The sequence below is a fragment of the Rhinatrema bivittatum genome, chromosome 8 (genome assembly GCF_901001135.1).
Source record: "Rhinatrema bivittatum chromosome 8, aRhiBiv1.1, whole genome shotgun sequence".
Taxonomy (NCBI): Eukaryota; Metazoa; Chordata; class Amphibia; order Gymnophiona; family Rhinatrematidae; genus Rhinatrema; species Rhinatrema bivittatum.
Window position 1 is genome coordinate 3499122 of NC_042622.1, and position 14024 is coordinate 3513145.

Below are 14024 nucleotides of genomic sequence, written 5' to 3' on the forward strand. Positions count from 1 at the left end.
TCTTCCTCCTGTACCCCCAGATATCCCACAGGTAAGGGAACCGCACACAGCCAGATCTTCCTCCTGCACCCCCAGATATCCCACAGGTAAGGGAACCGCACACAGCCAGATCTTCCTCCTGTACCCCCAGATATCCCAAAGGTAAGGGAACCGCACACAGCCAGATCTTCCTCCTGTACCCCCAGATATCCCACAGGTAAGGGAACCGCACACAGCCAGATCTTCCTCCTGTACCCCCAGATATCCCACAGGTAAGGGAACCGCACACAGCCAGATCTTCCTCCTGTACCCCCAGATATCCCACAGGTAAGGGAACCGCACACAGCCAGATCTTCCTCCTGTACCCCCAGATATCCCACAGGTAAGGGAACCGCACACAGCCAGCTCTTCCTCCTGCACCCCCAGATATCCCACAGGTAAGGGAACCGCACACAGCCAGATCTTCCTCCTGTACCCCCAGATATCCCACAGGTAAGGGAACCGCACACAGCCAGATCTTCCTCCTGTACCCCCAGATATCCCACAGGTAAGGGAACCGCACACAGCCAGATCTTCCTCCTGCACCCCCAGATATCCCACAGGTAAGGGAACCGCACACAGCCAGATCTTCCTCCTGCACCCCCAGATATCCCACAGGTAAGGGAACCGCACACAGCCAGATCTTCCTCCTGTACCCCCAGATATCCCACAGGTAAGGGAACCGCACACAGCCAGATCTTCCTCCTGCACCCCCAGATATCCCACAGGTAAGGGAACCGCACACAGCCAGATCTTCCTCCTGTACCCCCAGATATCCCACAGGTAAGGGAACCGCACACAGCCAGATCTTCCTCCTGCACCCCCAGATATCCCACAGGTAAGGGAACCGCACACAGCCAGATCTTCCTCCTGTACCCCCAGATATCCCACAGGTAAGGGAACCGCACACAGCCAGATCTTCCTCCTGTACCCCCAGATATCCCACAGGTAAGGGAACCGCACACAGCCAGATCTTCCTCCTGTACCCCCAGATATCCCACAGGTAAGGGAACCGCACACAGCCAGCTCTTCCTCCTGTACCCCCAGACACCCCCTCAGGTAAGGGAATCTTACCTGAGGGGGTGTCTCCCTCCATACACACAGGAAATATGCATTAAGACAGGGTTCTTTGAAGAAGCTTTTAAGTGAACTATGATGGCTTGTATCCGTATTGAATTTTAAGTTTTAGCTTAAATGTAGCGTTGTTTGTTTAATGTTATATTGTGATGTTTTTATGGATGTACAGCGCGGGTTGCAAAGTTACATGTATTAAGGAGTAGTGGGATAGAAGAAATTTTAAATAAATAACTATCCTCATACACCCAGCCTCTCATCCTATGCCCTCCTGCACCGCAGCTAAAGGAGTCCCCCATACATCCAGCCCCTTGTCCTACCCCCACATCTCCTTATGTACTGCCTCTCATCTTTCTGCCAGGTGGGCTGGGAGTGTCCTATGTGCACCTACGTTAATAAGCCCACTCGTCCTGGGTGCATGATGTGCTGCTCTGAGAGACCCTCTGTGTACAGTGTGCCAGACCAGTACCAGCCTGATGAGGAGGAGCTGGAGAGACTGCGGGCCGAGGAGGCTGCCATGCAGGAGTACGAGAAGGTAGGAGCATCATGGAGGCTATAGCAGGAGCGTGGGGGAGGGGGACATTTCAAGGTCATGCAGTGTCCTTTAGCAGATCTGGATTCTTCCTCCGCCAGCCACACCCTGAATGAAGGAGCTGATTGTTAGAGAATTCGTGTTTTTATCATTGCTTCTCCCTTTTTTACACTCACGGCTGCGAGAAATAGAATCAGACCTCGGGGTCCAGCTCTTCTGCCCAAATCCTTTTTCACTGCATCAAGGGAACAAAACAGAGAGGGATGGTAGACAATATAACCTCCAAGAAGACGGATGGTGAGAAGAACTATAACAACAAACAAACAATTGTATAGGAACCTTTGTTTTCCATTTTTATGTTATTTGGGAATTGATCAGCATTTGTTACCAGAATAAAATATTTCCTGAACATACCCAGATCACTCCAGACAAGTGGGTTTTGCCTCCTTACCAGCAGGTGGAGTCAGAGAACAATTAGAATTTCGAGGCCCTGCTACATAACAGAGAGTGCAACCTGCAGTCCCTCAGTATTTCTCTGACCGTACGGCACCCGAACCACGCAGAGAAGTGTGCCGCACGTGTGGGCTGGAGTCTACACGCTTGAATTCTCGCTCCCTCTGTCCTGGTTGCGTTTCGAGAGGGGAATTCCTCAGTGGGGGTGCACCGGGGGGAAGCAGATTTCCCATCCTTTGGATATGATGTCGGTGTCGGCACCCGAGGGGTCCGCAAAGGGCCAAGGGCAGAGATTCCCCTCCCCCGTTTTCTCCTGTGGTTCTGAAGGACTCTGATGAAGGGGGGACTCCGACGATAGCCTGGAGCAAGGGTCGGATGGCCCTGAGGGATTTTCACCAAAATGTATCCTCTTGATACATAAAGCCTTCCTGGCAAGGAAGGGGCCAAAGGGGAAGCAGGTGAGAGTCAAGCCTCCCCTTTCCAGACCGAAGAAGCCTAAGAGGGCTGCAGGTGGGTCCGGGGACCTACTGCATCATCTGGGACTGAATCAGGCGGAGTTGGAGGTGGACCCCAAGGATGAGGAGACTCCATGGATGTTCTGCAGGATGTCCCTTTGGACCACCAGGGGGTGGTTCCAGACGCTGACATGACAGTGGCATCTGGTGTGGACCTGGATAGAGCTAAGGATGACCTGATTCCGGATGAAAGATCAGAGGGAGATGATCCTTGAGTTGTCCATTTATTTAAGAAGGTGGAACTATGCCCTCTTATTCCCCCGGTCTTGGAAGGATTGGGGGTTAAAGTGACTCACAAGGAGTCGAATAGCGAGGGGATGAGTCCGTTCCTGGATGGGCTGAGGGCCCCCCCACAAGTGCCTTTCCCTTACCTAAGAAGATCAGGAAGTTGGAAGCTTTATCTCCTGATGGAGGAGACTTTGGAGATGCTGCGGGGTACTGAAGTAAAAGGTGACAATCCCAGTGGCGGGGGCTGCCGTTTTCAAGAATGTGCAGGACCGCAAGTTGGAGATTCACCTAAAGCGGATGTTTGAGGTCCCCGCGCTGAGTTTTTGGGCCGCCATTTGTACCAGCTTGATGCAGAGGGGCCTGTCTGTGTGCGATGCAGAACGCGCAGGATCCAGCTTCGACAGGAGATGGTGCCCTGCAGTCTGCTCGTTTAGAGGTTGGGGTGGCTTATGTAGCCGATGCAGTCTATGATTTGGTTCGCACATCAAGCAGGAGTATGGTTTGGCGGTGGCGGTCTGCAAGCTTTTGTTGCTGTACAGTTGGTCAGCGGACATGTTTGTCGAAGGCTCAGCTGTGTAATCTCCCTTTCAAAGGGAAGCTTCTCTCTAGGGAGGATTTGGATCAGCTGATGAAGACGTTGGGGGAATCTAAGAGGAACAGGCTGCCTGAGGATGAGCACGCTAGTAAGAAGATGTTCTCACCTCGAACCCGGTTCAGGGATTCGAGGAGATTTCTGTCAGGTGGGACCACCTCCAACGTGTCTGCAAAGCTGACGGGCAACCGCCAGCAGTCCTTTCATGGAGGCCGTAGAGACTGTCAAGGGGGCTGGTGGTGAAAAGTCAACACAAGGAAGCCAGGGTGTCCCACTGCTGCATAGAAGCCATAGGGGGCAACTTGTCCAGCTTTTATGTAGAGTGGACCAGGATTACCTTGGACCATTGGGTGCTAGAGGTCATAAGAGACGGCTATGCACTCAAATTTTTGTGCCTGGTTAGGGAGGCCTTTCTTGAGTCTCACGTGGTCTCTTGCAGCAAGCGGGAGGCTGTGTGGTGGACACTGCAAAGGTTACTAGATCTACGTGCCATAGTGCCTATGCCGCGAAAGGTACAAGGGCAGAGCAGGTACTCCATTTACTTTGTGGTTCCCAAGAAGGAAGGTACCTTCCATCCCATTTTCGACCTGCAAAAGGTGAACAGGGCCCTTTGGGTGCTGCATTTTCGTATGGGGTCACTGTGCACAGTTGTAGCGGCAGTCCAAAAAGGAGAGTTCCTGGCATCCCTGGACTTTATGGAGGCGTATCTTCATATTCGATTCGGATGTACATTCAGAAGTTCCTTAGCTGGGCCTCATTGTGACATGGTTCAACACAAAGACAGAGGTTTCTCAGTCGCAGAAGAGAGGGTCGGTTCGGTGGGTCTGGATGCTTTAGTGTGCCCTTGGTCATTGGGGATCCTGCTGTATGTGTTTCCTCCTTGGCCTCTGGTTGGTCAAATTCTGAGTCATATAGAAGAGGCCGCAGTGTCCGTGGTTTACAGATCTGGTACATCTGGCGGTCGGATCCCTTCGGCTGGCTTATCTACCAAGGTTTCTTTCTCAGTGGCCCATATTTTCGGATCAAGAGGATCACTTTTGTCTCACAGCTTGGCTTTTGAGAGGGTGGCGGCTGTGCCTGGAAGGTTATTCGGAGCAGGTTATCTCCACGTTTCTCCAGGCTCATCGACCTGCCACTTTAGCACATATTCAGGTCTGGATGGCATTTGAGTCTTGGTGACTTCAGAAACAGGAGCATCCCCTATCAGTGGAGGTTCCTCTCATCTTGGAATTTGTGCAACAGGGCTTGTCTAAGGGTCTTGCCTATATTACCATTCACATTGAGTTGTCAGCTTTGGGCTCTCTTAGGGGCAAAGGGCAAGGCAGGTTCTTGGCCTCGCATCCGCATGTGGTTTGTTTCTTAAAAGAGGTCAAGCATTTGTGACTTACGGTCCGTAAATTATGCCTAGTTTGGAGCCTTAATTTGGTCTTGCAAGTTTTGTGTGGGGCTCCGTTTGAGTCTTTGAAGAGAGCGACGCTGAAGGCTTTGATTCTGAAGGCAGTGTTCCTGGTGGCCTTCTGTTCGGCCAGACAGGTTTCAGTGTTACTGGCTCTGTCTTGCAAGAATCCCTTTCTGTGGATTTCCCATGATGGGGTTCCCTTGCAGATGGTCACCTCTTGTTGGAGATTAATCAATCGGTAGACCTTCCCACTTTTCCAGAGTGATCTAAGGATTCCCTTAGGGACAGAGATCTGCATCTTTTGGATGTGAGGAGAACTCTGTTGCGTTATCTGGAGCTGCTGAATAGTTCCGGCGCTCTGATCAACTTTTTGTCCTGTATGGGGACAGGAAGAAGGGAGAGAAGGCCTCTAAAACTACCATTTCCTGTTGGGTGAAAGTGGCTATTTGCACAGCCTATATTTGTAAGGGCCGTCAAAGTTCCAGAGGGGCTGAAAGCACACTCCACAAGATATTTCCTGGGCAGAATGTCAGCTGCTGTTGCCTCAGGAGATTTGTAGGGCTGCAGTGCATACTTTCACCAGACGTGACCACGTGGACGTGAGGGCGCGGGAAGAAGCGTTCTTTGGTGAGTGATCTGAGAGCGGCTCTTCGGGTTCCCGCCGGGTTGTAGGGAGGCTTTTGATACATCCCACTGATCTGGACTGATCTGGGTATGTTCAGGAAAGGAAAATGTGGTTTCTTACCTGTTCCTATAATACCACAGATCAGTCCAGAGACCCTCCCTGTCACTGCCGAAAGACTGCTTTTTGTCAACGGGTGGTTCAAGTTGCTTGCCTTTCAGGGTATTTGGGACAGTTGTTGATCTTAGTTTGGGTTTTCAGATTAATTTTTGGGAGTGTTTTGGGTCCGGTTTTGGGGGTTTCCAACCCTATAGTTTTCCCTGTTGGCCCGAGAAAGGGATTCTGGGGTTACATCTTGGCTTGGCTACAGGTCAGTACTGAGGTCCTGCAGTGGCACTCTCAGTTATGTAGCAGTGTCTCAAAGTTTTGTTTCTCTGCCTCCATCTGCTGGTGGGAGTGCATAACCCACTGGTCTGGTCTGATCTGTGGTATTACAGGAACGAAAATTAGCAGGTAAGAACCAATTTTCCTTTACCTGGAAATGTAAGTTCTGTTATTTTTGTGGTAAAGATTGATAAATGCCCCAGGAAAGATAAAATACCAGAAAAAGGAAGGTCCCTGTTTGGGTTGATGTGGTTTTCTCTTGCTCATTCTGCAGTGAATCACCTGTCTTGCTAATATCCCTGCTTCTGCCATTGCCTGCTTGCCCTGAGTACTGTCAGACACCATCGCCCCCGCCATCATCCTAAATGCAGGCACTTTACAGTTTTTGATTGCAATCTTTATGACAAACTCTTGGCACTTTCAAAGGGGTAGATATCCAAAAGCCATTTAGATAGATAACTCAGAAGCTATCCCTCTAAGTGAGTTATACGGCGTATTGAGCCTCCTATCCGGTAAGTGTTATCCGGCTCGGATGTAGCCGGGTATAAAAGGGGCGTTCTGGAGAGGGGTCCTGTTATCTGCCTAACTTAACTGAATATTGGGTTAGCCGCATAGCTTTAGTCCTGCTCGGATATATTCATAAGAGAAATATATCCCGTATCCCACTTGCAAAGGCCCTACCAGGCCAAACTTGCCATTTATTGTTTAAAAAAAATGATTGGGACCGGGAGAACCATCCCCTGCTCCTACTTCCCCTTAGAATAAAAAATTACGTATCCCGGGCTCCAGATGCCCCCACCCCTTTGGAGAAGAGTCGGCTGAGGGGGGATATGGTAGAGGTCTATAAAATAATGACTGGAGTGGAAGGAGTAAACGTTAATCAGTTGTTTGCTCTTTCTAAAAGTACAAAGCCCAGGGGACACACAAGGAAGTTACTAGAAAACTAATAAGAGAAAATATTTTTATACTCAACACATAATTAAGCTCTGGAATTTGTTGCCAGAGGATGTGGTGAAAGCTGTTAGTGTAGCTGCGTTTGGAAAAGTCCATAAACCATTATTAAGGGAGAGCTGCAGAAATCCACTGCTTGTTCTTGGGATCCTGCCCGGTACTTGTGACCTGGATTGGCAGGATAGTGGGCTTGATGGACCCTCACCTGAATCAGTGAATATGCAAATTTGTTAATATCCTGAAAACCCGACTGCCTTGGATGTGCCTCCAGGAGTAGGTGGGAAACGTTTCTGTAGTTACCCTCCCTATTTGTACATCTGTCCTTCACCAGCAGTCCAGAACCACACTAGTCTGCATCCGAGGAGCCGCCAGAACCTCTCTTAATATCCCAGAAAGTTTCCTGCCCGGTCCCATTGAAGATCCACACCCAGGTTCTCCTCTGCAAATGGATGGGGGTCGCCTTGTCTCCCACTACCTGCCCTGCATTTCCATCGCCGCCTTCAGTGAACAGAAACGTGTGCTCACTATCTCTGCTTCCTCTTTGCTTTGTCAGTTTTGCGTCCCTCCTTCCACTAACATGCTCGCCTGCTTTACTGCCGCGGAGGTCAAAGCGCATGGAAGAGGTACAGATAACAGGGACACTGGCAGGGTGAGAAGAGCAGGAGGTGAAGCACTGTGAGGGCAAGAAAGCAAACCCCAGGGCAGGTCAGAAAGAGGAGGATCAGGACAGCAGTAGCCAAGGTCCCTTTGCCCAGCACTGATCCTGTCTGCTTTGTGAAGGTGAAGGAACTGGAGCGGTCCCAGAACTTCCAGCGACTTCTGCAGCTGGACACAGAGCCTGGTACCGACAGACGAAGCCACTGAGTGTCCTGTCTGCTTCTCAGCCCTGCAGCCGGGGGAGGGAGTGACGCTGCGGGAGTGCCTGCACTGTTTCTGCAGGTAGGACCTTCCCTCGCCTGCCCTGCTCACTCACAGGTGTGGGCCCCATGCAGAGACACAAAATGGGAACAGCCTTTAAGCTCTTCTGGCCCACAGTGAGCGCTGCTTGTACCGATTTAACTCTTTTCTTCAAATAAGAATTGAAATGCAGCTTGCATTATGTAGGGGAAGTGTGTAAAGCACCCCCAGTCCCTCGTCCCCAGGGACCAGCAGCACAAGTGACTTCACCTGCAATGGGATTTGCTTGGTTCCTGCAGTGTGAGGTCATCTTTGACTTATCCAGGATGAAAGAAAAACAAACAGAGGTAGGTGAACCACAAAAACAATAATAAAATAATAAATATTTGAAATTGTGTGATAAAATATTACAAATGTAATATCAATAAAAGCATATTTACAATAAAATCAAACATAAAATGAGCAGAAAGATAAATCCACTACACCCGACAAGGCCCTGCAGTGACCAGATGTCTGCTTCAGGGGATGATTGTCCATTTGTTCTTCCTTATTGAGGCTTAAAATTCACAATCCAGCTGTAAAAAGTCCAAGATAGCCCAAGAAGCACCAGAAATAGTAATAATAATCTTCCTCCTTACTTATTTGCAAACAGAAATCAGTGGGCAGGGTGCAGCACTGCAGCATAGCATGAATCCGTATTGCTATTAAATTTGTAATATTTTGTCACTTATCCAGGATGGACGGTCAGAGCTGTGAGGGGGGGGAGGATCCAGTCACGAATCTGGCAGCAAGAACCTTTATTCACAAGCAGCCGAGCATGGGGGGTAGCCTGGGGGACGCTGCTGGGCAGACTGGAGAGCCATTTTGGTCTTTATCTGCCGTAATTCACGATTCCCCTCCCATCCCACGCAGTCTGGTCATCGCAGTGACGGCCCCCTCAGTTGGAGGCTGCAGACCATGGCTCCTTCCAAAGCGCTGTAATCAGCCCTACTTCCCTGTACGTGCCCGGATCAGTCCAGACTGCTGGGTTTTGCCCCCCCTCTAGCAGATGGAGACAGATGTTTTAAAAACAAAGCTCCGCCTTATATAGGATGGTGCCACCTGCAGTCTGCCAGTATTACTCTGTCTCCAGCAGATGGTGGAAGTGCAAAACCTACAGTCTGGTCGGGGTATTTATTTTCTGGCATGGTTAGTCAGAATTAGGGGTTAGATTTCTTGTCTAAATTGGCGGATTGCTCTGTTTAAAAAAAATAAAATAGAATCAGCAATTCTGTGGTCATCCTCCCAGAGGGTCGGCAGGCCCTGAGAGGGCCGTCCCTGCTGGTATTGAGGCAGCTGCCAACGAGGGTTGAGGACCCTATTGTTAGCCTTGGGTGCGATACCAGGGAGCCCGGCTCACTCCTCCCAGACACATCAGCACCCTGCACCACTTCAGCCAAGTCTGACTTCAAAAGAAAAAAGAAGTTTCATTTTTTGCTTTCACTTTGTCGGGCCGTCTCTCTCCCTCTCCTCATGGGGGTGGTTTTCGCTGCGTTTTTGGTACGGGGGGGGGGGGGAGGGGGCTGTTTGTTTTTTCCTTACTGCCGGCTCTTCCGATGCCGCGCTCAGCTGTGTGTCGCGCGTGCGGCCCTCTCGTGAGGGATTATGTGTCGCATGTTTACCAGGGATGAGGGCTTCTCCGGTGCAGGGAAATTTAAAAAAGTGCCGAAAGCTAAGCCGGCGCGCGTCTCTTCTGTATCAGCTGAGGCTGTTCAGCCTGCACCTGATCCGTTTCAGCACGCACGGGAACGGAGGCCGCTCATCAGCCATGGGGAAGGGGGTGTTTTCCTCCTCAGCAGAGACTCCCCGAGGAAAGAGAAACGGAGCAGCCTGCTTCCCCTGCCACGGAGGAGAGCCCTGAGGAGGCTTCGGACTCCTCCTCTGATTCATCTTTTTCCTCTGAATTCGTTGTTTTCCTGCATAAAGCTTTTAAGGCAAGAAAAGCAGGGAAGCTGCATGAGAGGGGGAAACTGGCCTCTCCTAGGGACTACGTCCCATGCTCACAAGTGCACCAGGTTCTCATAAGTGTGCGGGTCCAGTCAACCCTAAGCGTCCCCCTCCGCACTGGGGGTCCTCAGGGGGATACTGATTCCTCGGCGCAAGATACTGATCCAGGAGATCCGGCTTCTCAACCCCAGATTCCGCATGGAGCGGATGAGGCAGATCCAGAGGCTCGCAGGCCGCGGAGGGTGATGACCCCAAGGTGGTTCGCCTTTTTCGCAAGGAGGAGTTTGTACCGCTCATCCCGGCTACTCTCGCTGAGCTGGGCATTGACAGCCCTCCTGAGGAAGCTAAGCTAGGTAAGATGGATCCTGTGTTGTTGGGCCTGAGAGGTCTTGCCACCACCTTTCCTTTCCTTTTCTTGGCTACGGACTTGTTCCGGGAATGGGGATACCCCGGATCTCGGGTTATGAAAGTCAGTAAAGGATGGATAAGCTGTATCCTCTGCCAGAGGAGGCTTTGGATATGTTGCGTGTTCCTAAGGTAGATGTGGCGTTTTCTGCTGTCACCAAAAAAACCACGATCCCAATCACAGGAGTCACAGCGCTCAAGGACCTACAGGACAGGAAGTTGGAGGTGCAATTCAAAAGGATTTTTGAGGTCTCTGCCAAGGGAGTTAGGGTAGCTATATGCAGTAACTTTGCTATGAGAGCGGGACTCCGCTGGGTACAGCAATTACAAGCCAATGCGGGTTTCTCGAATGAGGAGGCTGCCCAGGCGGGTCGCCTCGAATCTTCGGTGGCTTACTGCGCTGATGCCTTTCCACCTTTCACAACCTCTTGCGGACATTGGCAAGGTCCATGGTATCGGCGGACTCCACCTGTAGGCTCTTGTGGTTAAGAAACTGGTCGGCAGATGTATCGTCCAAGGCCTCTGGGATCTCTGCCTTTTAAGGGTAAGCTACTTTTTTGGAAAGGTCTTGGAAGATATGATTCAATCCCTGGGAGACAATAAGGTTCATCGTTTGCTGGAGAACAGACCTCGCTCTCGAGGTTCCTTCTCGTCTCGGGCCAAATTCAGGGCCAGATTCAGGGGCACTTAGAGAAGATAAGGCCATCGCAGAAAGATTAAATGATTTCTTTGCTTCGGTGTTTACTGAAGAGGATGTTGGGGAGGTACCCGTAATGGAGAAGGTTTTCATGGGTAATGATTCAGATGGACTGAATCAAATCACGGTGAACCTAGAAGATGTGGTAGACCTGATTGACAAACTGAAGAGTAGTAAATCACCTGGACCGGATGGTATACACCCCAGAGTTCTGAAGGAACTAAAAAATGAAATTTCAGACCTATTAGTAAAAATTTGTAACTTATCATTAAAATCATCCATTGTACCTGAAGACTGGAGGATAGCAAATGTAACCCTCATATTTAAAAAGGGCTCCAGGGGCGATCCGGGAAACTACAGACTGGTTAGCCTGACTTCAGTGCCAGGAAAAATAGTGGAAAGTGTTCTAAACATCAAAATCACAGAACATATAGAAAGACATGGTTTAATGGAACAAAGTCAGCATGGCTTTACCCAGGGCAAGTCTTGCCTCACAAATCTGCTTCATGTTTTTGAAGGAGTTAATAAACATGTGGATAAAGGTGAACCGGTAGAAGTAGTATACTTGGATTTTCAGAAGGCGTTTAACAAAGTTCCTCATGAGAGGCTCCTAGGAAAAGTAAAAAGTCATGGGATAGGTGGTGATGTCCTTTCGTGGATTGCAAACTGGCTAAAAGACAGGAAACAGAGAGTAGGATTAAATGGACAATTTTCTCAGTGGAAGGGAGTGGACAGTGGAGTGCCTCAGGGATCTGTATTGGGACCCTTACTTTTCAATATATTTATAAATGATCTGGAAAGAAATACAAGTGAGTTAATCAAATTTGCAGATGATACAAAATTGTTCAGAGTAGTTAAATCACAAGCAGATTGTGATAAATTGCAGGAAGACCTTTGAGGCTGGAAAATTGGGCATCAAAATGGCAGATGAAATTTAATGTGGACAAGTGCAAGGTGATGCATATAGGGAAAAATAACCCATGCTATAATTACACAATGTTGGGTTCCATATTAGGTGCTACAACCCAAGAAAGAGATCTAGGTGTCATAGTGGATAACACATTGAAATCGTCGGTGCAGGGTGCTGCGGCAGTCAAAAAAGCAAACAGAATGTTGGGAATTATTAGAAAGGGAATGGTGAATAAAACGGAAAATGTCATAATGCCTCTGTATCGCTCCATTGTGAGACCGCACCTTGAATACTGTGTACAATTCTGGTCGCCGCATCTCAAAAAAGATATAATTGCGATGGAGAAGGTACAGAGAAGGGCTACCAAAATGATAAAGGGGATGGAACAGTTCCCCTATGAGGAAAGACTAAAGAGGTTAGGACTTTTCAGTTGGAGAAGAGATGGCTGAGGGGGGATATGAAAATCTAAAAATCTAGACATAACTTATAACACTCACCAAATAGTACTTATTATGATATATTGTTACAGTATTTTTGATGGCACCTGTATAAGAGTTAGAATTCCAGACACTTTATGCAACATAGTTTTTGTGCCTTATTGTGAACCGTTGTGATGGCACCCGCTTAACGACGGTATAGAAAAGATTTTAAATAAAATTAAATAAATATGATAGAAGTATTTAAAATCATGAGAGGTCTAGAACGGGTAGATGTGAATCGTTTTTTTACTCTTTCGGATAATAGAAAGACTAGGGGGCACTCCATGAAGTTAGCATGTGGCACATTTAAAACTAATCGGAGAAAGTTTTTTTCTCTCAACGCACAATTAAACTCTGGAATTTGTTGCCAGAAGATGTGGTTAGTGCAGTTAGTATAGCTGTGTTTAAAAAAGGATTGGATAAGTTCTTGCAGGAGAAGTCCATTGCCTGGTATAAACTAAGTTGACTTAGAAAATAGCCACTGCTATTACTAGCAACGGTAACATGGAATAGACTTAGTTTTTGGGTACTTGCCAGGTTCTTATGGCCTGGATTGGCCACTGTTGGAAACAGGATGCTGGGCTTGATGAACCCTTGGTCTGACCCAGTATGGCATGTTCTTATCGACCAGTGAATACGCCCAGCTCTTCCTTTCGTCCAGTACCAACGAAGCAACAGTCCTGGTCCCAGCCGTTTCGGGGTCGAAGATTTGGCAGAACTGGTTCGGCTCAGCCTTCCCCAGGGTCCAAGTCTTCACAATGAAGGGGTGCCGGTCCACTCCTCGGTACCAGCGGTAGGGGCAGGCTGTCCCTGTTTTTTGAGGAGTGGGCCAAGGTGACTACAGACCAGTGGGTGCTGACCGTGATAAAACAAGGCTGCGCTTTAGATTTTGCACGTCTGCCCCGGGATCGGTTTCTTGTCTCCCCCTGCGGGTATGCAACAAAGCGGAGTGGCGGTACGGGAGACGTTTGCAGCGACTTCTGCAGTTACGGGCCATCGTCCCAGTTCCTCCAGAGGCACAAAGAAAGGGTTGCTACTCCATTTATTTCATGGTGCCATAGAGGCACCACGAAGCAAAGAGGGATCCATAAAAGCACTCTTTCTGAGCTCTGCTGGAAGGGGTGCAGGCAAATTGGCACAAAGTACCATATCTGGTGGGAGTGTCCCAGGATGATACAAGTTTGGCCATCAGTGACTGAATGGATCTCCCAGGTTCTAATGATACCGGTGGAAGTCAAACCTTGGCATGTACTATTGGGCCTTCCCAATTTGGGGCATAAGAAGGAAACACAAAGGTTTATGTTACAAGGCTTTATTGCAGCTAGATCGGAAATAGCATTACACTGGAAAAGCACAGATGTACCAAGTCTGGCGAAAATTCCTCATAGACTCCACACCTATTATCAGTTAGGTAGATTTACAGCAGTGCACCATGGTCGATTAGGAGCTTTCTCAAGAACGTGGGGACCATACTCTAAATGGTTAGATACGCAGATGTTGATACCCTAGCCCCCCCCTTTACCTTGAGGTTCCTTTATGTAAAATATGGAAGCTTCTAGACCAGAATATCAGTTTTTACAAGTATTCTAAGCCCATTATATTCTATTTGATGGTCTGATTGACTATTGGAACTTCTCCTGACAAGATGTCTCTATGTATGGGACACACATTTTTTCCCTCATTTATCTGCAGGATGTTGGGTGTTCACTTCCCCTTTTTACCTTGTTTTCCCTTCATACCATGTATTTTTCTTTGTGTATATACTGCTAGTGTATCAGTGCACTTTCATCATTGTGTTCCCGGGTTCGGGAATGATAAAAGTATGTTTGAATTGGTCAATCATTTTACATCTCTGTTTATACATGCACTCATGATGTGTACC

At 48.7% G+C, this 14024-nt stretch overlaps 1 protein-coding gene across 1 annotated transcript in view; it reads left to right on the forward strand.

Moving 5' to 3' along the window:
• The window catches only part of LOC115096714 (ranBP-type and C3HC4-type zinc finger-containing protein 1-like), a 42877-nt gene extending 35245 nt beyond the window's left edge, over positions 1–7632 (forward strand). The window contains exons 7-8 of the mRNA XM_029611730.1: positions 1454–1627; positions 7549–7632. Coding sequence (XP_029467590.1) covers positions 1454–1627; positions 7549–7632 — 258 coding nt within the window. The remainder of the gene's footprint in view (positions 1–1453; positions 1628–7548) is intronic.
• Positions 7633–14024: the final 6392 nt, after the last annotated feature.